Source organism: Pseudorasbora parva, chromosome 25, assembly GCF_024679245.1.
Source record: "Pseudorasbora parva isolate DD20220531a chromosome 25, ASM2467924v1, whole genome shotgun sequence".
Classification (NCBI taxonomy): Eukaryota; Metazoa; Chordata; class Actinopteri; order Cypriniformes; family Gobionidae; genus Pseudorasbora; species Pseudorasbora parva.
This window is the reverse complement of record NC_090196.1, coordinates 16,993,024-17,017,145: the sequence shown is the minus strand read 5'-3', so window position 1 is coordinate 17,017,145 and position 24,122 is coordinate 16,993,024. Positions and strand designations below refer to the sequence as shown.

The 24,122-nt window shown below is 39.1% G+C and overlaps 3 protein-coding genes and 1 long non-coding RNA gene across 9 annotated transcripts in view; 2 read left to right on the top strand and 2 right to left on the bottom strand.

Moving 5' to 3' along the window:
* Window positions 1-871: 871 nt before the first annotated feature.
* asb15a (ankyrin repeat and SOCS box containing 15a) lies at window positions 872-12,383 on the top strand. 5 transcript variants are annotated; one of them, XM_067436977.1, is made up of 10 exons: window positions 872-1,034; window positions 1,514-1,618; window positions 1,720-1,757; window positions 1,916-2,047; window positions 5,841-5,999; window positions 6,069-6,314; window positions 6,406-6,577; window positions 10,285-10,813; window positions 11,326-11,479; window positions 11,602-12,383. In XM_067436977.1, the coding sequence occupies exons 2-10, from the start codon at window positions 1,518-1,520 to the stop codon at window positions 11,772-11,774; spliced, it is 1,704 nt and encodes a 567-aa protein (XP_067293078.1). In that variant the 5' UTR covers window positions 872-1,034; window positions 1,514-1,517; the 3' UTR covers window positions 11,775-12,383. The 5 variants fall into 5 exon arrangements, with proteins under 5 accessions (XP_067293078.1, XP_067293079.1, XP_067293077.1 ...); XM_067436978.1 differs by having other exon boundaries at window positions 872-1,214; window positions 6,117-6,314; XM_067436976.1 differs by having other exon boundaries at window positions 872-1,214.
* Window positions 2,243-17,046, bottom strand: LOC137065371 (uncharacterized). Its single transcript, XR_010901630.1, has 5 exons — window positions 16,934-17,046; window positions 11,254-11,436; window positions 6,195-6,309; window positions 5,849-5,957; window positions 2,243-2,303 (listed from the first exon to the last, which is right to left on the bottom strand). It is a non-coding gene; the product is annotated as an uncharacterized lncRNA (long non-coding RNA).
* Window positions 14,028-18,447, top strand: lmod2a (leiomodin 2 (cardiac) a). Its single transcript, XM_067436983.1, has 3 exons — window positions 14,028-14,405; window positions 16,445-17,641; window positions 18,188-18,447. Exons 1-3 carry the CDS (start codon window positions 14,160-14,162, stop codon window positions 18,209-18,211), a joined length of 1,467 nt encoding a protein of 488 aa, XP_067293084.1. The 5' UTR covers window positions 14,028-14,159; the 3' UTR covers window positions 18,212-18,447.
* A 146-nt stretch (window positions 18,448-18,593) lies between these two features.
* wasla (WASP like actin nucleation promoting factor a) overlaps window positions 18,594-24,122 on the bottom strand; it is a 41,519-nt gene continuing 35,990 nt past the window's right edge. For both annotated transcript variants that reach the window (XM_067436981.1, XM_067436982.1), the window contains 3 exons: window positions 20,818-21,332; window positions 20,009-20,114; window positions 18,594-19,715 (listed from right to left, as the gene is read on the bottom strand). In XM_067436981.1, coding sequence (XP_067293082.1) covers window positions 19,654-19,715; window positions 20,009-20,114; window positions 20,818-21,332 — 683 coding nt within the window. In that variant the 3' untranslated portion in view covers window positions 18,594-19,653. The remainder of the gene's footprint in view (window positions 19,716-20,008; window positions 20,115-20,817; window positions 21,333-24,122) is intronic.

Here is a 24,122-nt window from a genome sequence, read left to right as displayed (position 1 = left end):
TGTATATATATCAGTCGCTGCACTCTGTACGGGTCGTCTACATTTAAAGAAGGCTGTGTGCAGAATTGGAAAAGCATTTGAATTGCCATTATTGGTATGTGGCGTATTAAAATGAAAAAATAAAATTACGGGTGCTTATTTGCACCTGTTATTAAAAATACTTTAAAGGGTTAGTTCACCCAAAAAATGAAAATTCTCTCATTAATTACTCACCTTTATGTCGTTTGACACCCGTTAGACCTCCGTTCATCTTCGGCACTAAAGGCACTAAAGCACTATTGGCTCTAAAATCATTTTATGAAGCGACGAGAATAGTTTTTGCATGCAAAAAAACTAAATAACGACTTGTATAGTGATGGGCCGATTTCAAAAAGTTTCGAACGGTTATGAATCAGCGTATCGATTCATGATTCGGATCGCGTGTCAAACCGCCAAACTGCTGCAATCACGTGACACTGGTGATCAAATCATGAATCGATACGCTGATTCATAACGTTCAGAACTTTGTTTTGAAATCGGCCCATCAATATAAGTCGTTATTAAAAAAAAATTGTGCACAAAAACTATTCTCGTGGCTTCTTAATAATGATTGTCGAGCCACTGTAGTGAGATGGGCTTTGTAACGCCGTCTTTAGTGCCTTTATGGGTCTTGAGAGAGGAAATGACATTGGTGTCAATGAAGGCCTTTCTGAGCCATCGGATTTCAACAAAAATATCTTCATTTGTGTTTCAGAAGATGAACGGTCTTACGGATGTCGAACGACATTAGGGTAAGTAATCAATGAGAGAATTTTCCTTTTTGGGTGAACTAACCCTTTAATGCACATAGAAAAGAAATCAAGTGAACATGTGGTCATTTGTCAACTGACTTGCAAGGCAAGTGAACGCCAGAGCAGGTGAACGCCAAATTTAGATGCATGTCTGTTGCTGTTTTGGGCATGCAAAGGGGGGCAGTCAAGTTCAGATTGGGTGCCGCTGAAGTACTGGCACAGCAGTGCGAGACGCGTGATTTCACTGGAACTGTATTTCATAAGGTGAGTTTAGAGCCTTTGTTTACCGTTCGGTGAAGCGTGAATGATTCATTGGAAGTGGCGGGCGAAGTGTCGCTTTGTGCATGCCCTAGTTCAGCATTTCTTTGACACTAACACAAAGTTCGTTTCTAGCCGTGTATAAAAGTTGAAGTCTGCCTGCTCGGCTGTGAGAACTGTAAAAATGTAAATGTTTCCGTGAAAACAACTCCCTTGAATTGCATTCCTTTGAACTACAGAAGAAGCGTCTTTCTGGAAACTTACTGGTCACTTCAAACTTTCTATTATATGGCTGAAGTGTCATATGAAAGCATTCTGAGAACTTTTTCTTTTTGGTTAGAAGTGTCTTTCTGGAAACTGACTGGTCACTTGACCAGTCATATGAAAGCATTTTGAAAACATAAATATACTTGACATCAAAGATAACACATGAGCACTGCAAGTAAAAATGTTCTGCACACATAAAAGCTTTTATTTACCTCTAGGACAATGGATCTATCAGATGACCTAGACGAGGAAGATGAGCTTCTAGACGCTGCCATCCAACTGAGCATCCAGGAATCGTGTAAAGACATCGCCTCCCTCGGAAGGTGTGATGCTCACATAAGAAGTTGCCTTTTGGAATCTTGAAAATAAAGCAAATGTACATTGTTGTTACCAACTACCTTTTCTATCCTGCAAATAAATCCAGTGTGGAACATCAAAAGATCTTGGATGCAATATTCCGAGGTGAAATTTCCCTCTAGATTTGATGCTTGCAGTAAAACAATTAGGTTGAATGGAAAACACATCAAAAAGTGAATTATTTTATTTGGGTTACTTGCATTGTTCGATGCAGATAATTAGCTATGTTGCTAAGTGCAAGATCATTTCATCTGGCCCCACAGGCGATCTCTTTGCTCTGCAGGAGCTGTCGGATTATCCTGCTGCATTCACGGAGATGGATACCAAGGGGTGGTTACCAATTCATAGAGCTGCAGTCCAGCAGTCTGTGCAGGTGCTGGAGATGGTACTTTATGGTGAGCTAGAGTAGAAAGTGTTGTAGTTTTCAAAAGGAAATGTGCTTTTATACAAAATTTCAAGAAACAAAACAATACATTGATTAACTTAAATTATAGACACAATACCACACGTTACGCTAATCATTTTTGCTTTGACAGTGAAAATATTTCCAAACAAAACCACAGAACCAACCATTGCATGTCTCGGAGCAACATTTTCCGCATTCCGTCCACACTTGCGTTTTTCATATTCCAAACGTTTCTCGCTGAAACACTGGCAAAAAAACTAAAATCATCTTACTGCCTATGCATACAACTGAGAGGATACAGAGAGGCCAGACATAATAAAGTTCTCACGTTATCCTTCTTGCACAATCCTTTTATTAGCAAAATATCCCACTATTAACTAGTGCTTCCAGGTTGCTCTAAAACGCTGTTTTCCTACAGGAAGTAAATACAATTTTATATTTAAAATTTAAAACCTTCATCCTTCCCAAGCATCCTGTAACAAATCCTTGCCTCGTGGGTCAAAATTACCCGAAGCCCAAAATTATACTTTTTTTGTCCAGAAAGCTTATATCATTTCATTTGATATATATTTTTATTTTATTTTATGCACCATTAAATTAATAGATTTCATCAAAAAATACAATTTAAGCATATTCTTCACATTATTTCAAATTAAATTCAAAATAACTCTCCAATGCATGCAATAACCAGCATGATATAACCAAAATGTGGGTCTCTGCGGACCTCTTATGAAAAAAGAAAAAGAAAATTATATATAAAAAAAAAGAAATTATAATATATAAAATATATATAACATGACACTTCATGACTCTTGCCATTAGATATCCTTATAGCTGGAGCAAATGAGCTGTTCTGCTGGATCCAAAATATGTAGACATCATAAAATAATTTTTTGGTAAAGCATTTTTAGTTTTAATTCTGAGCATTTTTATTTAGGTTTCTCTATATATCCACTGAAGCACTTGCATTCATTCACTCCTAAAGGGGTCAAATTGACCCGCAAGGGAATGATTGGTTACTATTTTATTACAACCACATAAACACCTCAAATCCAGTCATTTTTTTGTGTTTGTGTTCGTGGTTCAAGTCTGACAAAAGTTCTGAGGTCTTGGACTACTTTGATGGACACTTTTTAAAAAATATGAGTTTTGTGTGAAAAAAATTTAATGTCTGGAGGAAGTAAAGTACATTTTGCAAGTACATTTTCTATAATTTTTGCAGGAACATAATATAAAGATTCATACCAAGTAATATTTATCTTTAGTAACACTGTGAAAGTGCTCATAGAGCTCATAGCAGGCACATACCGGTATGAACATCTATTGGTAAAATTTGTGCCATTTGACTAAACATGCATTATCATTTTCAAATACTTCCACAAATCACACAAACACGAAAACAGCGTTTTCAAATGTATCTTTATCCACTTGGGAGAGCATCTATGGAAGGCAAAAACCTAGAGCAAAAGGAAGCAAACGCATCCGGCTTAGTTTTGACGTTTGGTTGAGTAAATGATTCAATGACTCACTTATTTCGTTCCTGAATGAATCATGGTTTTTGAACAAATCATTTGAGTGAATGATTCAGCAACTCACTTAAGCCTGTTTCACACACACTCCGTCTGCAGTGCGTGTGCGGTGCGTATTTTTTTCAGTACCCATGTTAACGGATGACAGCTTTCACACTGCACGCGGATGCGGTCCATCAGTCCGTTCCAGGTGCGGTGCGTCTGCAGCAGTGCACAGATTGTTTTTGTACTGAGTCTATTTTTTGCTGCGCTGCTTGCTGCATTAAAGGGATAGAACATTGATCGCATTAAAATAAACATGTGCTGACGTGAAAATCTAGTAATTTCACCACAGATGCATATAATTTAAAGGGGGGGTGAAATGCTGTTTCATGCATACTGAGCTTTTTACACTGTTAAAGACTTGGATTCCCATCCTAAACATAGACAAAGTTTCAAAAACTAATGTTGGACGTTTGATGGAGTATTTCTGTGTCAAAAATACTCCTTCCGGTTTCTCACAAGTTTCGGCGAGTTTTTTTCGAGTATGGGTCTACTTGACGTTAATAAGAGCGGAAGGTCCTTGTATGGGCTGTACGGGCTCTTCTCCCGGAAGGGTGCGCGCGCGCGTGACTAGAGCACTCCGTAAACAGTCTCTCAGATGCAGATCCAGTCGTCCGTGAACACTTATGTGGCGCCGCGCTTCTCTTTATTCCTATGGGTGACGTCGAGCGACTTCAACGCTTCAGCACAGCATTCCGGGAAGGCAGCGCTGCATTTGAACCGATTTGAACGCAGAAATGACGGGAAGCTTCACAACATCGTTTCAGTCGCATCTCAAAGTGGATTTACACGCCACTGCTGTCAGGACTTTACCAAATCATACCAAAGAAGTGTGTTTTTGACGGAGCAGTCCCAGCGATAAAGCTTCGATCCTGCTTTGGAAGCAGCCAGTGAGTTAACTTAAACTGCTTCAAATGTCTCTGCTTTTGGCTACGGACGCATGAGTAAACATCAGTAAACGACACGATCGCGTGCTTCATCATTCAAATGCGCTAACGGTTACTCCATTGTTGTTCTCTGTATAACGTTACAGTATTCTGACGTGCAAAACCGTTTTGCTTGCTACTTCTAAGGTCTAGTCGCACACAATAGTCCATAAACCGAATCATGTCCTCATACACTGCGAGTAAACACACAGAAATGTGGAGAGGCCATTAAATACAGTAACTTACATACCACAGAGACGGACGTCCTGATGTTGCCGTTTCTCCTGTTCAATTTATTTCTCCCTCAGATTTGATTCTGGATCATTATCTGTATTAGCTGAGATCGATAGCCATGGGTTTCTCCACGCTTGAGGACGTCACCGCTTTGCACACTTGTCATTCTTTAGCTCCGCCCACACGATACGCCTCCAGGCGCTCGGTTTTTTCCGGAAAGACTCGGTACAGCCTATATTTCTTTTATAAATATGATAAAACTAAAGACTTTTCGGAGATATGAAGGATGCAATACTACTCTATAGGTACTCAAGATTGACATGAGATTGACTGAAACTGAGTGTTTCACCCCCCCTTTAAAATATACTCTTGTTTCAAAGTCAACACATGTCTTTTTTTCTCAAGTAAAGCAACAAAACGACACCTTACCTGGCATTTAGGTTAAAAAAATGTGGCATAATGGAGACCACTCGTTCTGTCTTGCAGGTGAAAAGCAAAGTTCTTTTTGACCAGCAGGATTTCTTATAAAAGGGTTTAAAAACGAAAGAAAAGACGAGTCGGCTGTTTTTGAATAGCCTATTGTAAGTTTCTAATTTAAAATGTTTATGATTTTAGGCTATAACCTATGTTTAAACGTTTTACCTCTTGTGTGAGCCAAATCTAAAGTATATAAATATGAATTAATGAATTGAAGAAATGTAGGCTAGTAGCCTACGGTAACCTGATACTATGAAAGAGTAAACAAAGAGAATTGCAATTCTGACGAGCCATGTTCAGTAACAACTTTTGGATTTTAAATAAAAAATCATTAATAAATGCTGTGTTTGTGGTAACAGCGGATCAGTTGCGGACTGCAAACGCAGCATATGTGAAAGCACAACAGGGCGTGCGGATCACACGCAACACAACACGCACCGCACACGCACTGCAGACGGAGTATGTGTGAAACGGGCGTAACAATGGCAGTGACGTTACTGAATTAGCACCAAAAAAAAAGACTGTTTCAAATTTAAGTTTCAAGTCAGATATACTCAGTGGTTTGGTTAAAAAGCTTCTTACAGGTTGAGTTTGGAGGAGGAGACAGCAGATGGAGAGACGCCACTGATTTTAGCGACTCAAGCTGGGCTGGTGGAGATTGTTAGCACTCTGCTCGAGCACGGAGCTTCACCTAATAGGATCAACAGCAAAAATGAATCTCCATTATTATTGGGTAGGTTATCATTGGCAATTTTATAGTGTCTTTAGTGCCTTGGTAATACGTTCCTGTTTTGTTTTGGAGCTGTAAGAACAGACTCATTTGAAATCGCCTTTACACTTATATCACGAGGAGCATCAGTGAATCAAGCCTGCCCTCAAAAATGGACGGCCATTCATGAGGCAGCCAAGGTGGGCTGTAGTGACATACTTGCGCTCCTGCTGCAACATGGAGGAAACGTCTTGGAGACAGACCAGCATGGAGTGACGCCCATGGGGATTGCCGCAGAGTACTCACAAGCAGAAGCGCTGGACATCCTAATTCACTATGGTAAAAAAAAAAAAAACACGATGTTAGTTGATATTCATGAAGGAAAAATTAAACCAGTAAACTAACAGAATGATGTCCTCCGCACAAACAGGTGGAGATGTAAATGCTCAGGCACCAAATGGAGATAGTGTGCTATATGACGCTGCTGGTTCTGGCAATCCCGACTGCATTGAGCTTTTACTTCAACATGGAGCCGATCCTAATATCGCTAGTCTTTCCTTGCAGCTCCCCATCCACCATGCAGCATACAAAGGCCATTACCTGTGAGTTCAAAGAAATATGCTACTTCTTTGATAGTTGTCACCCCTGATCTCTAACTAAAGTTATAATGGACTTTGGAACTAGAAGCTGACTAGAGACAGGACTAGCACTGAAATATTTGTCTGGAGACAGCAAATCTAATCCGAATTTAATACATTTCACTATATGCACTTCTATTCACCACAAGAGATTTTGAATAAACCCATAACCCAGGGGTTCTCAACTCTGCCCCTTCACCCAAAAACACTTTTGTGATTTTTGAAAACACACACTGCAGAATTTTGCTACTTCCCTAATTAAAATGATCTGCCTGTATCTTCCTATTTATCATGAAGGCCTTGATTAGCTTGTTCGGGGTGTTTGATTAAGGTTGGGCTAAGCTCTGCGAGCGAGCGGCGCCTCGTGGTTCCATCCCAAAGAGGCATGAAATCGCTCTCACGGACATTTTCCTGGACCGTTCCCACCTGGTGGAATGACCTGCCGATCTCAATTCGTGCTGCCGAGTCTGTAGCCATTTTTAAAAAACATCTTAAGACACATCTTTTCCAATTGCACTTGACCAATACAGAATAGCACTTACTGATCACCACAGCAACGACCAAAATGCGCACACTCCTGGATCATATCTACGTCTCTCATCCGGATTTGTGCCTTCAGGCGGGTATGTTACATAGTTATCATAACTATCAAAATCCAGTGTTGTGTATTTTGCGTACGTGAGTTTTTGTTTCTATTGCTGCGCGTTTAGCTAGAATGCCATAAAAAACCAACCCATTGGGCCACTGAACCTGCATTAACGACAACAGCTGGGGCAACAGCCTTAGTCCTAATGGGTTGTTATCATAGCTATCAAAATCCAGTGTTCGGCATTTTGCGTACGTGAGTTTTTGTTGTAGATGTCTATTTAAAAAAAAAAAAAAGAAAAAAAAAAAAATGTGTACTGTGCTAATTAATTGAGATTTCTTACAGCTCTTACAGGTTGTTGGCCTTGTCTGTTTCGTTGCTTCTATTACTCTCCCCTTTTTTGTAAGTCGCTTTGGATAAAAGCGTCTGCTAAATGATTAAATGTAAATGGAAATGTAAGAAAGCGGATCTCAAAGGCCAGAATCAAGAACCCCTGTGAGAATCAAGAACATTGGGTAACACTTCAGAATAATGGTCCGTTATTAAAGGTCCCGTTCTTCGCGATTCCATCTTTCAAACTTGCTGTTAGAGCATAAATAATACCTGTAAAATTATAAAGCTCAAAGTTCAATGCCAAGCGAGATATTTTATTTAACAGAAGTTCCCTTTCAAAGCCTACAGTGAACGGCCGGTTTGAACTACACCCCTGCACTTCCTTCAGGAATGACGTCACTAGAACAGTTTGTTGACTAAAGCTCCGCCCACAAGAACACGCAAAATAGGGGGCATGGCCTTGTTGCTCTCATGTGGAGAAGAGCGCACATTCAGCGCTTGCATCTCCCCGTTATGGTAAGAGGCGGGACCTTTCCGGGAAAAGTGCGCTAAGTTGCTGTCCAATCACAACACGGGAAGCGCTGGCCCAATCAGAACTCGTTACGTGTTTCTGAAGGAGGGACTTCATAGAGGAAGGAAATCATCAGGCCGTTTTTAGGACAGAGAAATCAGCGCTGTACAGTTAAGTAAAGTATGTAAAAAATACTGTGTTTTTTTTACACGCGAAACCTGAACTCATGTTATATTGCACACTGTAAACATAATCAAAGCTTCGAAAACACGCAAAGAACGGGACCTTTAATAGATAGCTATGCAGGAAGTAATGCAGGACTAATAACTAGCACTACATTAACACTTCAGCTACTACTATTAACTAATATAGAAACAAGCTGAACTAATCAGTAAGTAACATCGCATTTAGGAGATAGTTCCTTATTAAGTAATCAATAATTACTGACTGAGATTAGCCGTATTAATAACTATCAACTAACTGACCAATTATCACAACATTATTGTGTGTCTGAGATGTAATTAATCATATTCTTTACTCTGAATAAAGTCATAAAATGCATCACTAATTACTTAAGTGTTACCTAGTCATTATGCAGGAGCTACTAGTGATCTGGACCATTATTTTAAAGTGGAAAATATGTTTTTTCACTTTAAAATAATGGTCCAGGTCACTAGAAGTTCCTGCATAATGAATAGGTAACACTTAAGTAATTAGTGATGCATTTTATGACCACAAACAAAAGTAAACAAAATACAATCTCACATCTCAGACATGTTAATGTGATTAGTAATTAATTAGTAATTCTTTATAATTTTTCCTTGTTACCTATTAGTTATTAGTGATGCCAGTCTCATTCAGTATTAACTACCTAATAAGGATCTTAGTACTGAATTTAATATTACTTAGTACTAGAATATGCTTTCATGCTTGTTTTTAGAGTCCATTTTAGGGTCTACCCACCCACATTTGTTTTGGATTCCGACATTCATTTTTCACAATATTTAATATTACAGCACCTCCTTCACGTCTGGCCCGAATGGTCCATTTAGTTCCTGTTTCGATTAAGCCCCTCCTTTCAAAGTATGAAATGTACTGTGATTGGCCAGCTGGCCCAGTGTGTTGTGATTGCCACCACTTAGCATGTGTTCCGAAAAATGTCCCGCCCATCCATAACCGCAAGCTCTACTAAGATTTAAATGTTAAGGATAGCGGCAATTTCAAACTAATTCAAACCAGATTAAGCCCTAACAATGTTAACAAACAAGGGGATCCAGAACGGATATCATGCACAGACTTTCCAAGCATGGATCACGTTTCAGAGAGTTGTTTTTATTTTAATTTCCATTTTAGATGTTATACACAATTTAAACATGACATTTGTCAGAAAACTATGGTACAAACAGTAATCAAATCACAAAAGCGTGGTTACTTTTCCTAAGGGGCGATGAACAGCCCTACTGTAAACATTATATCAACTAATGTTAGCTAGCGGAGCCAAACAGCTTTGCCCTTAATTTATATCATATTCACAACATAAAATTTATAATTGGAACTGTTAATAGAATACACAACAACAAATAATAAGACATACTTACAAGTTGTGATCCACAAGCAGATTATTCCGACAGTGGAAATTGCTCCATTTCTGGAGAAGCTTTTGTGCGTAGCCTGTATTGTTCTCTCTTAGGTTCTGGAAGCTGATCTCCAAGTGCAGCGCACAGATAAGCGGTGGGGTCATAATATTCAGTAACAGCGTTTAAAATGAATTGTAACCACTCTTGTCAGCCTTGACCAAGTTCATCATCCTTAGGAAGGTCAAATAAATGAGATTTGGAAACGGGCTGGACAAAACAGTGTCTTTGACATGTCGACAAGACAACACGGTCTACTCTCTAATGCAGCTCAACCAGGCCTCGTACCTTTTTTATATTCCGTGGGTGGGGATTACCTAAATGTGCAACATTGTGACTTCACAAGATCCAGGAAAAGCATGTTGTAGTCCAAAAAAGCTGTTAACTGTAGTTCTTGGAAAGTGGACTGTTAAATAAAATATCTCCCTTTGAAGTGGGTTTTGAGCTTTGTAATCTTGGACATCTTTTTTATGCTCAAACAGCAAAATTACACAATAACTAAAGTAGAAAAATTGAAAAAGCAAAATAGGACCCATTTAAATGTTGAGTAACTGTCCCACCACTAATTTTCTAAGTGTTAAAATCGAGTTGTACAATCTCTTTTCAGTGCCTTGAGAATGTTGATCAAAGTAACCACGAAGAGAGCGATCCATCTCTCAGGCCAGAGCCCAATTCATACAGCTGCAGATGGAGGGCATGTCCGATGTCTGGAACTCTTGGTGGACAAAGGTTTCGATGTTAATGCTCTTCTAGACACACACATATCTGAGAAATACGGGGACATGCGAAGGACCGCCTTGTATTTTGCGGTCTCCAATGGAGATGTGACTGGAACCCAGTTGCTGTTAAATGCCGGAGCCAAAACTGACCTAGATCCTCTGCGCTGCCTCCTAGTGGCGGTGAGAGCTGGAAGGTACGAGATTGTCAGGCTTCTCCTAGCCGGCCAAGCAGATGTGAACTGTTACTTCACAGAGGTCAATGACACAGTGTTTCCCACTGCCTTACAATACTGCCTGAGGGATGAGATGATGATGCGGCTGCTGTTAAATGGAGGTTACGATGCAGAAAAATGCTTCTGTTGTCCTCATGATTCAACATGGGGTCACTCCTCAGAACACACCAGTGAGAAGATTCCAGTAAGTTCACCACTAACGTCTCTGTTACGAAACTTAGCAAAGTTGCCAATGTATGCGCAATCCAAATGGCGGACAAAATGAGAGAAGTGTATAATCACTGAATACTTAGAAGTATAAACTTTTTATTGAATTTAACTAAAATGTACTGTTTCACTCAATATACTTAAAGTCCCCCTGTGGTAAAAATCAAGTAATAAAAAATAACATTCCAATTAATTGCGGGTGGATGAGAAATGAATCATTGTGTTTGTTTGACTAAGACATTTTGCAAGCCCTGTGAGCGAATCATTCCGGTTGCTGTTTTTCCACACATTACTCTAGCTACTATTTTTATTATAATGTTTTTTAATGTAAAAAAACCACACAAATGTCATAAGTTGACCTCAGACAACAGTACATTTAAAAAAGCCAGTTCAGTTCACCCCTTTAATCTATCTTACCTCTGATGGAAATGTGTTTTCATCTATATACGTGGTATCATTACTTCTGTCTCCATCTTCTGTTGTATGTAGTTCTGTGAATTCATCAGCGTCTCTTGGCTAGTACAGTTTTCTGGAAGAGCTGTGCGGGTTCTTCTTGACTATGTCAATCACGTTCCCATTTGCTCCAAGCTGAAAATGGTTCTAAAGACGCATAAAGATTGGGCTGAAATTTCAGACATTTTGGGTGAGTGGCATAAACAGTTATAGCATGGACACTAATATAAATGAGTCTGACATAGAATTATATCAACTATAAAATCACAGTAATTAACAAAACACTTTGTAATGGATGTATGACTTTTCCAGGGAGTCCTCGTTCCCTGCAACACCTATGCAGACTAGTCATCAGGAGAGAGATGACCCCGCGAAGGCTGGGCGACCCAAAATTCATAAACTCGGGTCCTTTCCCACCAGGACTGAGAAGCTACTTGATGTACAAAGAATATGATTTGTATGGAAGAATCATATGTCCGGAGTAATGGTCTCTTCTCAAGATAAATGTTAAGGAGAAAGCACTTTGAGTTTTATTCAGAATGTGGGGTTGACATGACCAGAGGTTTCACTATCATGAGTTCAAAAACACGCATGTGAATGTTAAGTGTTTTTAACACTAGAATGTGAATTTTGCATCACTTCAAAAGGACTTTGCCTCCAAAGGAATGTATTGGTGCTAAATGTGCAATAAAATAATGTTCTAACTGTTGACAAAACATGTTTAAATCAGATACGAAATAAAAGCTGTGATTATTGTGTCTATGACATTGACCATGTGATTACAGGTCACATATCAGCACTGCTAAGCGGTGGACCTAGAATGACCTGCATTATCACTACTGAAGTAACTAAATCAGGTCCTATCTATTTACAGCTTTATGCCCTTTTAACATCAAGTATGTTCGGCAAACCGTCAAGGAAAAATCTTTGACTTGTGTATAATCACAATGTCAAAACCTTACCTTGACATATTTGTAGTTTACTGTGTACTTATCCATGCCTGTTCAAGTACACATGATAATTTGATCTGATAAAGATTGTTAACTTTTGAGAAATGTAAGCGAATCATGACAATGCAAAGTTGTTGTTGGGTTTTTTTTGGGGGGGGGTTCGGAGGTGCTGAACTCTCCAGTTTAGTAATCAAAAAGTCTCAATAATGCATAAAGCAAACTTTCAAGAAATCAGTTAAAAAAAAATTAAGAAAATGTGAGAAAATTATTTAACCCACAAACAGGCAATACAGATTAGCATAAAAGGTAGAAGTAGGGTACAACAGGGCTAAAGGCGCACTTGGGTTAAAAGCACATTTTGTATTTTCCTCTTAACCACAAAAACATGCCGCAGAACTTTCCAAAACATCAGTTTTTCAAGATGCACATGGAAATTTTGCTGATCCTTGACACATTCATGGACAGCAGCGCAAAGTAGATTTTATATTTAAGTTATTTAAAATATTGTAGCCGAAGTAGCAAATGAGAATTGATAAAAAAAAAATGATGCTTATATTTTGTAATTATTTTCTGTTTTGTTCAAGTTAATTAAAGCAACAGTAAAAGCAACAATAAAAACATGAAAAACAGCTAGATGACTCTTGCATTTGTCGACATGATGGATATATTCAGAATCATTATAAAACACTATTTATTGATACTACTGTAAATCTATATTGCGTTTTAGGGTATCTCCTTAAATGCTCTCAGACTCTTTACTTTTTAAAATAATTTTGATTCTGTATTCACAAAAGGTATTTTTATATTAACATTTTAATGACAGTGTAGATATTGTGGAATAATAAAATATTTTATTTATCAAACTTTGCTAAAAGTGATCGTTTTGAACATTAAAAAAAACATATTTAGCTAAAGTATTAATATAAATAATATGATCCTTATACCCCTTGTGTGAGAGATTTTTTAAAATAAAATAAACTTTTTTCACACAAAATCTATTGCTCCATCAATGTTCAATACAAACATACATTATATTTATTTCATCTGCAATCATACATTATGGGAGCATTGAAAAGCAAATTTTTCACACAAGGCAAGCTGTGCTTTAGCCCTGTTGTAGTCCAGTCTACAAAAAAAGTATGTTTACACTGAAACTACTGCGATCACAAGACCTTTTAAATATGGACAGTGCCAGATACTGAGCTAACATTAACGTTAAAAATATTGTTGTTATATGAAATCAGACCACTAGACTTTCAAAAGACTTAGACATAGCTTTAAATCCTGTTACTGTTTAAATGACAACATTTGGGAGACTATGTACGACAATATATTCACAATTTATAAAATAATTTCTGATTATTGGTTAAAATGAGTGCAATTGGGACTGGCGTCAACATTTTTTAAAAATCAAATAAGCTTTTCTTTTTATTTGTACATATGAAAATGTCCCAGGCCAGAACAAACTCAAATGTGATTTTACCCAAAACAAAAATGTCAAACATTATATGGATATATAAAAGAGAGACCAAAGTATTTGGACAGCACACCTGTTTGTGCTTATCTAGCATTTAACTTCAAAACCATTGGCATTAATGGGTACTTAACGCAAATTAGATGGCTTTTAGTGGCCTCCTTAGTTCCCATGTCGTTTTTGGCCAACAGTTGCTGACAGGTCTCACCCCTGCAAAATGAACTCACATTCTTCTTGTAAGCTAATCTTGGTGTCCCCATGGAGAGACCCCATCATATGCAGATACTCTGTTCTGCACCCTCCTCCACTTAAGGTTCTCCACCAGCTTCCCCGATTAGACAAAGAGTGTCTCTAACACACACACAAACTCACACGCCTGGACAGTAATCCCGCATACAAGGCAGAGTAAGGGTTCATGCACATAAAGGAGACATAGTGTTACAAGTATGAGCAACTTTGGGTACCGAAAAGAGCTTGGCAAGTATGAGGACATAGATGAAGATGAACTTCTGGCCTCCCTGACCAGCGAGGAGCTCCAGGAGCTGGAGAAGGTTATGGCTGAAATGGAACCTGATGAGAATGTACCAACCGGGTTAAGGCAGGAGGACCAGACGGCCAAGCAGCCAACAGGCACTTTTTGCAGAGAGGCTCTGCTGAAGTACTGGGAGGACGAGACTCACAGATTGCTAGAGGTAGGGTCTGAATGCAGCAATTGAGCAATGTTTAAACTTTGAGGTATAAGTTAAATATTTTTTTTTATGTTTAATGACAAGCTACACACCTCTAAAGGTACTATGGGATATTCTGAAAGTGTATCTGTATCCATAAAACAACATAAAAATTATGCCTATATTTGTGTAGGAGTCAAGACAGGTTCTTTATGGGAACTCAAGAAGTCCCATATCTTTGGGAGGTCTCCACAATCAGCCTCCTAGCTTGGGGACGAGAAAATCTGCAGCTTCATAAAAGAATTAAGAATTACTTTTTTTTCCTTTATGAACTAAGCCTTAAGTATCTAAGTTGTCCATTGAGGGCAGACGTGTCCTCAATTCCGCTCCTGAAGGGCCACTTTCCTGTAGTATTTAGCTCTAACCCACCCTGATACACCTCCCTGATATTAATTACCTGGTTCAGGTGTATTTAAAGGGTTAATTCTTCCAAAAAAGAAATTTCTGTCATTAATTACCAACCCCCATTTCGTTCCAAATCCGTAAGAACTTTGTTCATCTTTGGAACACAAATGAAGATATTTTTGATGAAATCCAAGAGCTTTCTGACCCTAACAAAGACTTCTATGTAGAGTCAGAAAGCTTTTAGATTTCATCAAAAATATTGTCATCACCTAGCCTGACGTGGTCATACTCAATTCCAGTCAGAATATGAGTCTGAAACTGCTCCATTGGGCTGTGATTATGGGGTGTGTTTCAACCGAACCAGGAAAGACATCAATTGGATAGAGCTACAACCAATCAGAGCAACGAAGCGACGCATTGTCAAATGTCAACTGAGCTCAACTGCACTGTGTTGCCAAGTCCGTGTTTTTTCCGCGGGTTGTTTTCTATGTCCGCGGGTTGAAGCGACTATTATGTGATATATAGACCCATGAGTGCGAATTTTAACAGGCAACCTTGACAAAATAACACACTTTACCCCCCAAACACCATTTTTTCCCGGAGAACCCACCCGAGAAGCTATTGTTTTGGGCCAACATTAATAGTTGGCGGATTTTGTTGTAAAAACTTGGCAACCCTGTCTGTACGCGCGCTGAAATAAACAATCTTTGCCGGTGTTGTAAAAAAATTAAAGAATTTAATGATACACAGAGTACTTACCCAACATGATCATCATTTTTGCGAGAAAGAGTTAAGGTGAACGCACATACAAACAAGCTCTCCGTTTAGGATTCGAACAATATAATCCAAGCCCCTTTGATGACGTGCATGATTACGTTACTGCTGACCATCTGTCCGTCATCGTCTAAAGCCCGCCCTGATGATTTCATTGGTCTGAACAGTTTCTGTTCGGGAATAATTACTCCTCTATGGATTGAGGCCAGACCGAACCGCCCGACCTAAAAATGTTGTGGGGGGGGGGAGGGGGGGGGGGGGGGGCTAAGTTCGGCTGGCATCCAGTCATCACCACCTTCAAGGCCCAGAAAGGTAGTAAAGACATCTTTAGTGCAGATCAGTCTCTGAAGCTGGTCATGTTGTATAAAACATGGGTTCTACATTAGAAGGCCAGCTCAGTCTTACTTTGTGTTCTGAAGATCAACAGAGTTCTTACGGGTTTGGAACAGCATTGGGGTGGAGTACTTAATGATAGAATTTTCATTTTTGGGTCAAATAAGGTTGAAACAGGATTGGACATCCCTTAATTAGGGGCACGGTTAAGTCAGGACTGTCAAACTTAGCTCCTGAGTGTAGCTCACCCCTTGGTATAAGGGGTGATATGTGGTATAATGATGATTAGCTTAATTAGCTTAGCTAACACTGGTTAGCTTAGTTTAAGCTATCACTGGAACTCAATGAGCAGTTCATAATTTGATATACAGAAATAACACTGCCACAAAACATTCAGATTACAATTTCAGGTTCTTTAAATGAGGGTACCACAACTGCTATTGCTTTGCTTATGCAGTTGTCTCAGCTGGTGATAGTCTTTCTTAATTAAGAGTCATTGCTTGAGGTATGCCAGTGCTCAACCTTGTTTTCCTTTCTGTGGTGACACACAGGACAGCATGGATGAGTGCCAGACAGATAAGAGCGAACAGGAATGTGGCAGTGAAGAGCCTGAGGATAATGAAGACGAGGGAGTGCAACAAAATAGGGGGTTTAGAAAGGAGGGTGATGGGGAGAAAGACATTAGGTCAAGCAATGGGAATTTTGTGGACTTAGACTGCAAGATGAATGGCATTAGCGATCGAAAACCTAATGGAATCCATAAAGGTGCCCCCCACCATCACATTTCCCCAGATAAGCCAAGTGGTAACACCACCGATATTGACAAGACCTTGGAGAACATCTTGAGGAATGACGACACCTTGAGTGAAGTCAACCTAAATAACATGGAAAACATATCCCAAGAGATTTTAGTGAGTTTTGCTAATGCCTTAATCTCAAACACTCAAGTTGAGGTTTTCAGCATTGCCAACACTCATGCGGATGACCAAGTAGCATTGGCCTTGGCCAAAATGCTGAAGAAGAACTGTAGCATCACCAACCTAAATGTTGAGTCCAACTTCATTTCAGGCAAAGGTATCCTGGCTTTGATTGGGTCACTTCAGCACAACACCACACTGGTGGAGCTCCGATTCCACAACCAGCGGCATATCTGTGGAGGCCAAGTGGAAATGGAGATGGTGAAACTGCTGAGGGACAACAACACCCTGTTGAAACTAGGATACCACTTTGACTTACCTGGTCCAAGGATGAGTGCAACTGGGATTTTAACCCGCAACCAGGACCGCCAGAGGCAAAAGCGGCTACAGCAAAGGAAAGAGCAAGACAATTTGGAAAGAAGCGAAGAACAATCAATAACATGGGACACTATGGACAATACACCATCATTTCAATTCCACATTTCAACAGACAAGGATACTACACTAGCGAAGCAGAACTTGGTCTCTGCTCATTTACCACAGCAACCTCACAGTCAGTCAAATGGTGTGAAGAACGTGCCAACTAGGAAAATTGCTGAAATGGTCAAGCAACAGGAAGAAACCGCAATGGACAGTGTTGCTCAAAATAAGGCTAATGCAAATAAAGGACACAAACTCACAGGGGAAACACATGGCAAGAACATTCAAGATGAAAAAATATTACCTTTGAGAAGACAAGAGGACAGAAATAATCTGGGAGGCACCCAGGGGTCAACGCGTGATGATCTACTGGCTGCCATTCGTGGCAGCAGCATTGGTACACTACGAAGGGTAAGATGTTAAGCATTTGTCCATGACAGAGTAGCCAATCCTTAAAAAAACAAAAAAAAACAACAAAAACAAACAACCAGTACCCAAATTTGCAGAATAGTAACTTCCAAAAAAGAAAAGGGAAAAAAAAGTGTTTGGTGTACACCAACCCTGCCAAATCAGGTCTCTTGGAAATTGGTTGCAATACTAAGAAATAATTACCTTTTTATCCCAAGAATTGAATGATTCATTCTGTGTTTGTCCTGGTTGAGATCATTACCATGAAATCATTATCTAGTCAGTGGAAAACACTTCTATCAGCATCCACAGAAGGAAAAAACACATACAAGTTTGGGATAATATGAGGATGAGTAAATGATCAGATTTGATTTTTGGAAGAACTATTCCTGTAAAATCCTAAATAAAATCCTAATCCTAAAATATTATTACTACACTTGGTGGCTTCCGCTCAATGTATCCACCATGGATACTGCAGATATAGACCGTTTTCCATAATATATATGGTAGTTGTAACATTAAAATGACCAGCATTTTCTTTTCTTGCAGGTCACCAATCATCACTGTTCCTGAAGTATGAAAAAGCTCTGATGAAATCGATCCATATAACAAATTACTCAAATTAAAAACCTTTGTTCTCTTTTCCCATGTTGAAATTGACCTAGGTTTTTATATACATCTATATATAACAATAGTATATTTCAGAATTTCGTTCTACTAACAAAATATTTTGCTCAATAAGTACTGGTAGTTTGGGCAGCTGTTTTGTAATTTAAATCATACGAGAAAAGCCCAAAAAGAAATTGCATTGAAACCTGTTTCCCATAATTGGACCTGTAACTTAAGGTTGATCCTGTTTGTTTCAATCCATTTATCCATCAAAGATAAAAAGATGTGCAGGGAAGTTGGCAAAGCAAAAAAGTAGTTTTCTAAAAAGAAATCATCATATCTCAGGTTTGTAAATATTACCATTTATTTAAGTATAGAATTTAGTGTTTTCATTCCACATTCCAACCCTTTTGTAAGATCTGATGTCAATTTTACACATTTTTCAGCACTATCCTAAACGGACAAGGACAGCAAATTCAGTTCAGACAGACAATACTGTTAAACCAGCATTAATTGTGCACAAAGGTTTGTTTTTCCATGACCTTAAATGTAGTTGTCAGTCAAGCATTGACCTGTAAAAGCTTGTAACAAATGGAAGTGTAACTTTGTGAAGTGCTTTTTTTTTCTCTTTTAATTTTTTCTTGATATGACTGGAAATTCTATATTCGTGTGAATTGATGTCTTTTCACATTCAGGAGCAAGCTGCACTCATGACTTTGCCGGTTTGAATTCACCGTATATTCTTTTCTTGTTAATAAAGTGAAATCAAAAACTCCAAACGGTCTATTTGTGACGTGCAATGTAGTGTGACGCTGATCGTGATTACCACAGAAATCATATTTAGTGTTCAGCCAATGTGTTCTGTTCCTGCAGTGAATTTCCTTTTGTTATTCGTGCAAAAATATATATAGCCTCAATATATCAGCCTGGTGTACATTTACAAGGGAAACAATACAGGGGACATACATATTCTGATAGGAGAGCCTCTTACCAAATCTAAGAATGCTAAACTAGGATTTGAATAAGAAAATCGAAGGTACAGAAAAGTAGGGTATGAAAATAGTGTTATCTAAATCATTAATCAACAATTAATAAGGACATCGAGCGTCCCGTCCATCTCCCTTTCCCCACTCACAGGGAAAAAAACATTCAGGTCAACAAATCATGAATCCTGGCATAAAACTTCACATGGTTATTCCAGGACATTATTTTACAGAGGATAAATGACAAAACTTTACAGATTACATGAGGTATTGCACAGATTATTTAAAAAAAAAAAAGAAAAGCAAAAAGGCAACAAAAATATACAACGATTTCGAAAAAACAAAAAAACAGAATGAAGTAAAGTTTGGGGAAGTGAGAATTTAGTATCATTTACTCTACTGGGTGGGGTTAGTGATGGGGGATTAATCATCCCATTCGTCATCATCCTCAAAGTCTTCTTCATCGTCATCGTCCTCATCTTCATCTGAGGACCCAAAAAAGATGCAGAACCACCGTTAATAATTTATTACTTACTGACAATGAGCTCATGCTCATATTCAAGAGAACCAAACGAAAGCTACGTAGATGTTGTTTTTAAGAATGAAGAGGGAAAAAGGTGATAATCTGTCAAGTGACCAAAAGACAGTGCAAGCAACACTAGAGCATTTCTAGCATGTACGCTCAAGTAATCACCAAAAAACTAAACAAAAAGCTAATTTGCAGCTGCTGAGTGGCCCATTTAGGACAAACCTTTGAGAGAGTGAAACAGGCCCTTACCTGAGGAGTGGATGGCTTTGCTCCTCTTCTGCATCACCTCCATCAGAGCTCCAACAATGCCCGCTGACTGAGCAGGGGTGGGTGGTCCTGAGTCATTATCTGATACCTGAACATTCAAGAATACAGGAATCCGATAGAAAAAAAAAAAAATCTTATTGACCTTATTGTAAAGATTCAAATCATGCAATAAAATGTATATAAATAATGAAATGGGGAGAAATTAAATTTTTCTAAAAATTTTAAATTAATACAATTCTGAACTTTCATCGCCACAGGTTACTAGTAGTTTAAAGGGTTAGTTCACCCAAAAAGGAAAAAAACGACGGCACTAAAGACATCGTTACAAAGTCCATCTCACTACAGTGGCTCGACAATCATTTTATGAACGAGAATAGCCACGAGAATAGGTTTTGTGCGCCAAAAAAACAACAACAACTTATATAGTGATGGTCCGATTTCAAAACAAATCTTCGCACGGTCGTGAATCAGCGTATCGATTCATGATTCTGTAGTGAGCTGGACTCTGTAACGACGTCTTTAGTGCCTTTATGGGTCTTGAGAGAGGAAATGACATTGGCGTCAATGAAGGCCTTTCTGTGGCCTTCGGATTTCAACAAAAATATCTTCATTTGTGTTCCGAAAATGAACGGGGGTCTTACGGGTGTCGAACGACATTAGTGTAAGTACTTAATGAGAGAATTTTTATTTTTGGGTGAACAAACCCTTTAAAACATGTTGACAGGTGAGCAGGCGATCTTTCACTATTTTCTGGGACACATCAGGATGGGTAAGCGTTTACAACCCCTCACCGTTTTGAGCTGGATGCCCTGTCGAATCTGGTCAAGCAGCGCGTCGCGTCCTGTGGACGACACTGGCCTGTTGTTTTGCTCCACTTTCTTTAGCTGGGTGCCCTCCCTGATTTGATCCAGCAAAGCTGACTTCCCACCCATGGGCGAGGGCGTTGATTCGCCGGGGCCTCCGTCAACTTCGGGAGGTGGTGGAGGTCCAGGAGGAGGTGGTGGAGGAGGTGGTGGAGGAGGGGCGCCTCCTCCAGATGAAGGTGGTGGCGGCGGGGGAGGTGGCATTGAGGCGGGGGCAGGTGGAGGGGGAGGAGGATGCCCTCTGCTTGGAGGCGGTGGTGGAGGCGCTCCCATACTCGGCCGGGATGGAGGAGGAGGAGGGGGAGCGCTCGTGGGTGCCCTTGAAGGTGGAGGGGGCGGTGGGGCTCCTCGCCCCCGCACTGGGGGTGGGGGAGGTGGGGGCCCAGGAGTGTGAGGAGGGGGTGGGGGAGGTGGGCCGCCCCGCAAGGGAGGAGGCGGGGGTGCTGAAAAAGATCAGTTTTCATACTTTTTATTTTTTTTAAAAACACCGACTTTTCATGTATTAGCATAGCTTAAAGACCCCATGAAACCTAAATTGGAGATTTAACTCTGTATCTACTAGTGTACACTAATGTACTCTTTAAAATTGAAATATATGATCAAATATATGCACTTAAAATGTTCTCTTATGGCAAAACAACAGTAACAACTGAATTACATAAATACTAATAATAGTAAAATAATAATGGTAATACTCAAAATACAAAAAAAAAAAAAACTGAATTACATTATAAACAATTTAAATGATCAAATTTAATTTAAATACCATAAATAAAGAAATTGCTAAACATTGGTAACTGTGACTATGCTGAATATACTTTAAACACTTTTAATAAGACTTATTACAAATAAAAAAGGCATTCGTTTTAGTGATATTAGCCAATGGACCACTTACAGCCACTTTGATATCTACCAGTCTAACTTCCTGCTTCATCTAACACATAGAAAACAGTCTATCCATTTCATGGGGTCTTTAATGCTGGAGCAAGACGTTTATTCTAGAGGAAGAACCCTTACCAAAGTGTTGCACAAGAAAAATCACACCAATCAGCAACAAATGGCACTTCACACCAGGGCCACACGATAAATTGCAATTTACATGAAATCGCACTTAAAGGGGTCATAGAATGCCATTTTTGTACAAGTTAATATGATTCTTTAGTGTCTAAAGGAAAACTTTGTAATATACTTTGATTAAAAATTCTCGTTAGTATTGTAAGAAAACACTCATTTTACATGATCAAAAATAGCTCTGTTTTCACCAAGCCATTTCAGTGTGTTCGGCTTTAAATGATAAATGACCCCGCCCCTCTGTTCTGTGGGTCGGCACGTGAAGCTGTTGCCCTTGACAACAGTAGAAGCGAAAGAATGGCCACGGTCATTCTCTGAGTCCTCAGAGTCTCTGAAGACAAAACTGTGCAACTTTATCAATTTTAACTGGAGTCGGACCCGGGACAGGATGACAGCTCCAACGAAATTCGACAGTTAAGGCTAAACAGGACGTTTCTGAATGGTTGGTTAATGTAATGTCACTTTGATCTATCTTGATGTACTGGCAGGGTAACGTTAACGTAGTGAGATATGAATGCTATGTGTTTACTGATGTATATGCTAGTTCATTGACAGATTGATGTTACACCTAATGCCAATAAAAACATTTTTCTGTTAATGATGGTTTGTCAGTGATGCGCAACGTTATCTATGCTATATCTTACGACACTTTTTTTGTTGTTGACGGCAACAGACACCGTTATAAACCATCTACATTATGCACACGTGCACGCGTTTCAAAATACACACTTCTTCTGGAGGGGCAGCAGGAACACAAATAGCTGGTACAGATCTTTATTCAGGAGCAGCTTCTTAGCAAAACCTGCTTTATACTGACCCTCGGTTATAAAGCAGTCTGGTGAGAAATGCTTCGCGGTTCGCGCAAACATAAAAGCATTGACGAAAACAAAACTCAGTCGCTGCGTCTTCAGCGGTTCGGATTTAGGAACATCAAAAGGACTGCTGTGTTCATTATTACACCCAAGAACTGAACACCACAACCTGCTCCAGCGTATATACAATGGCGGACTGTGATGACAGCTCGCTCAGGGCGGGTCTGAGTTGAAACGCTGCTGTCAATCAATAATCATGACGTCACACGGTCAAACGGCTTGATTTGAGACAGGAGAAAACATTTAAGGAGATTAAAAAAAAGACATTGGATGGATTTTTATCATTATAGGATGGTGGTGTACAGGCACTGCCAACACACATTTCCATATAATCAGCTTGTAAAAGTTCATGTACCATTATATGACCCCTTTAAACCAATTTGGCTTAGTGCGATTATGAAATAGCCGATCATTTTTTATGCACAGCTTGTCAGTGAAGCAGTATTGAACAGGAAGCTCTGTGATCAGTAGTAAATACTGCTCCATCTGAAACCACTGCAAGTTTGATTCGCTTATAACGTGCATTTGAAAAAGCAGCACGTTTCTGCGCAAGAGCGCCCCCTCGCTTTCAGATAGAGCAGCAGTCACTGCCGATCACTGACAAGCTGCGTATAATAATAATAAAAAAAAAAAACGCAGCCGCTGCAAAATTGCAGTTTAATTTGATTAATTGTGCAGCCCTGCTTCACACTTTACTTTCTAAAGACACATTACTAAAAGCTATATTATTAAAAGATCAAACAGGTTTTTAAAAGACCAACTCAAATGCCTCAAAGAATCATGAAACGTATCCATATATACAAAAATATTGTCTCATAAAGTTGCATTAAATGTAGGTTAAACAGAATTCGGTTACACTTTGTGCTTCAGTGTTAAAAGTTTTTTTCCGGTAACACTACAATAAGGTTACACTGACAACATTGGTTAACGATAATAGTTAGCATGACCTAACAATGAACAACACTTCTAAATCATGTTTAAAAGGTGCAATATGTAAGATTTTTGCAGTAAAATACCCCAAAACCACCAGGCCAGAGTTATACATTTTGTTCAGTTGATTACTAACAATATCCCAAATGTTTCGAGCTATTTGTAAAGCAAGAGAAAAATTGCGATTTTAAGTTAACCAGGGAACCGGGACGTGTCAATGTAGCTCAACACTATGAAATATTAGAATACCATCAGTATGATGTTCAAACGTTGATGTAGCATACTGCTAGTCTCATACAGCCAAAAACCTAACACCAAAAAAAATTATAACTTTCAACACACTCAAATGCAGTTTATATA

Excerpts from the sequence above, each read along its gene's own strand:
- lmod2a (XM_067436983.1), top strand. The coding sequence starts at position 14,160 with ATGAGCAACTTTGGGTACCGAAAAGAGCTTGGCAAGTATGAGGACATA. Across the intron at positions 14,406-16,444 it reads AGACTCACAGATTGCTAGAG|GACAGCATGGATGAGTGCCA; the intron begins GTAGGGTCTGAA and ends GGTGACACACAG. Across the intron at positions 17,642-18,187 it reads GCATTGGTACACTACGAAGG|GTCACCAATCATCACTGTTC; the intron begins GTAAGATGTTAA and ends CTTTTCTTGCAG.
- asb15a (XM_067436976.1), top strand. Across the intron at positions 1,758-1,915 it reads CTTGGATGCAATATTCCGAG|GCGATCTCTTTGCTCTGCAG; the intron begins GTGAAATTTCCC and ends CTGGCCCCACAG. Across the intron at positions 11,480-11,601 it reads TGAAATTTCAGACATTTTGG|GGAGTCCTCGTTCCCTGCAA; the intron begins GTGAGTGGCATA and ends TGACTTTTCCAG.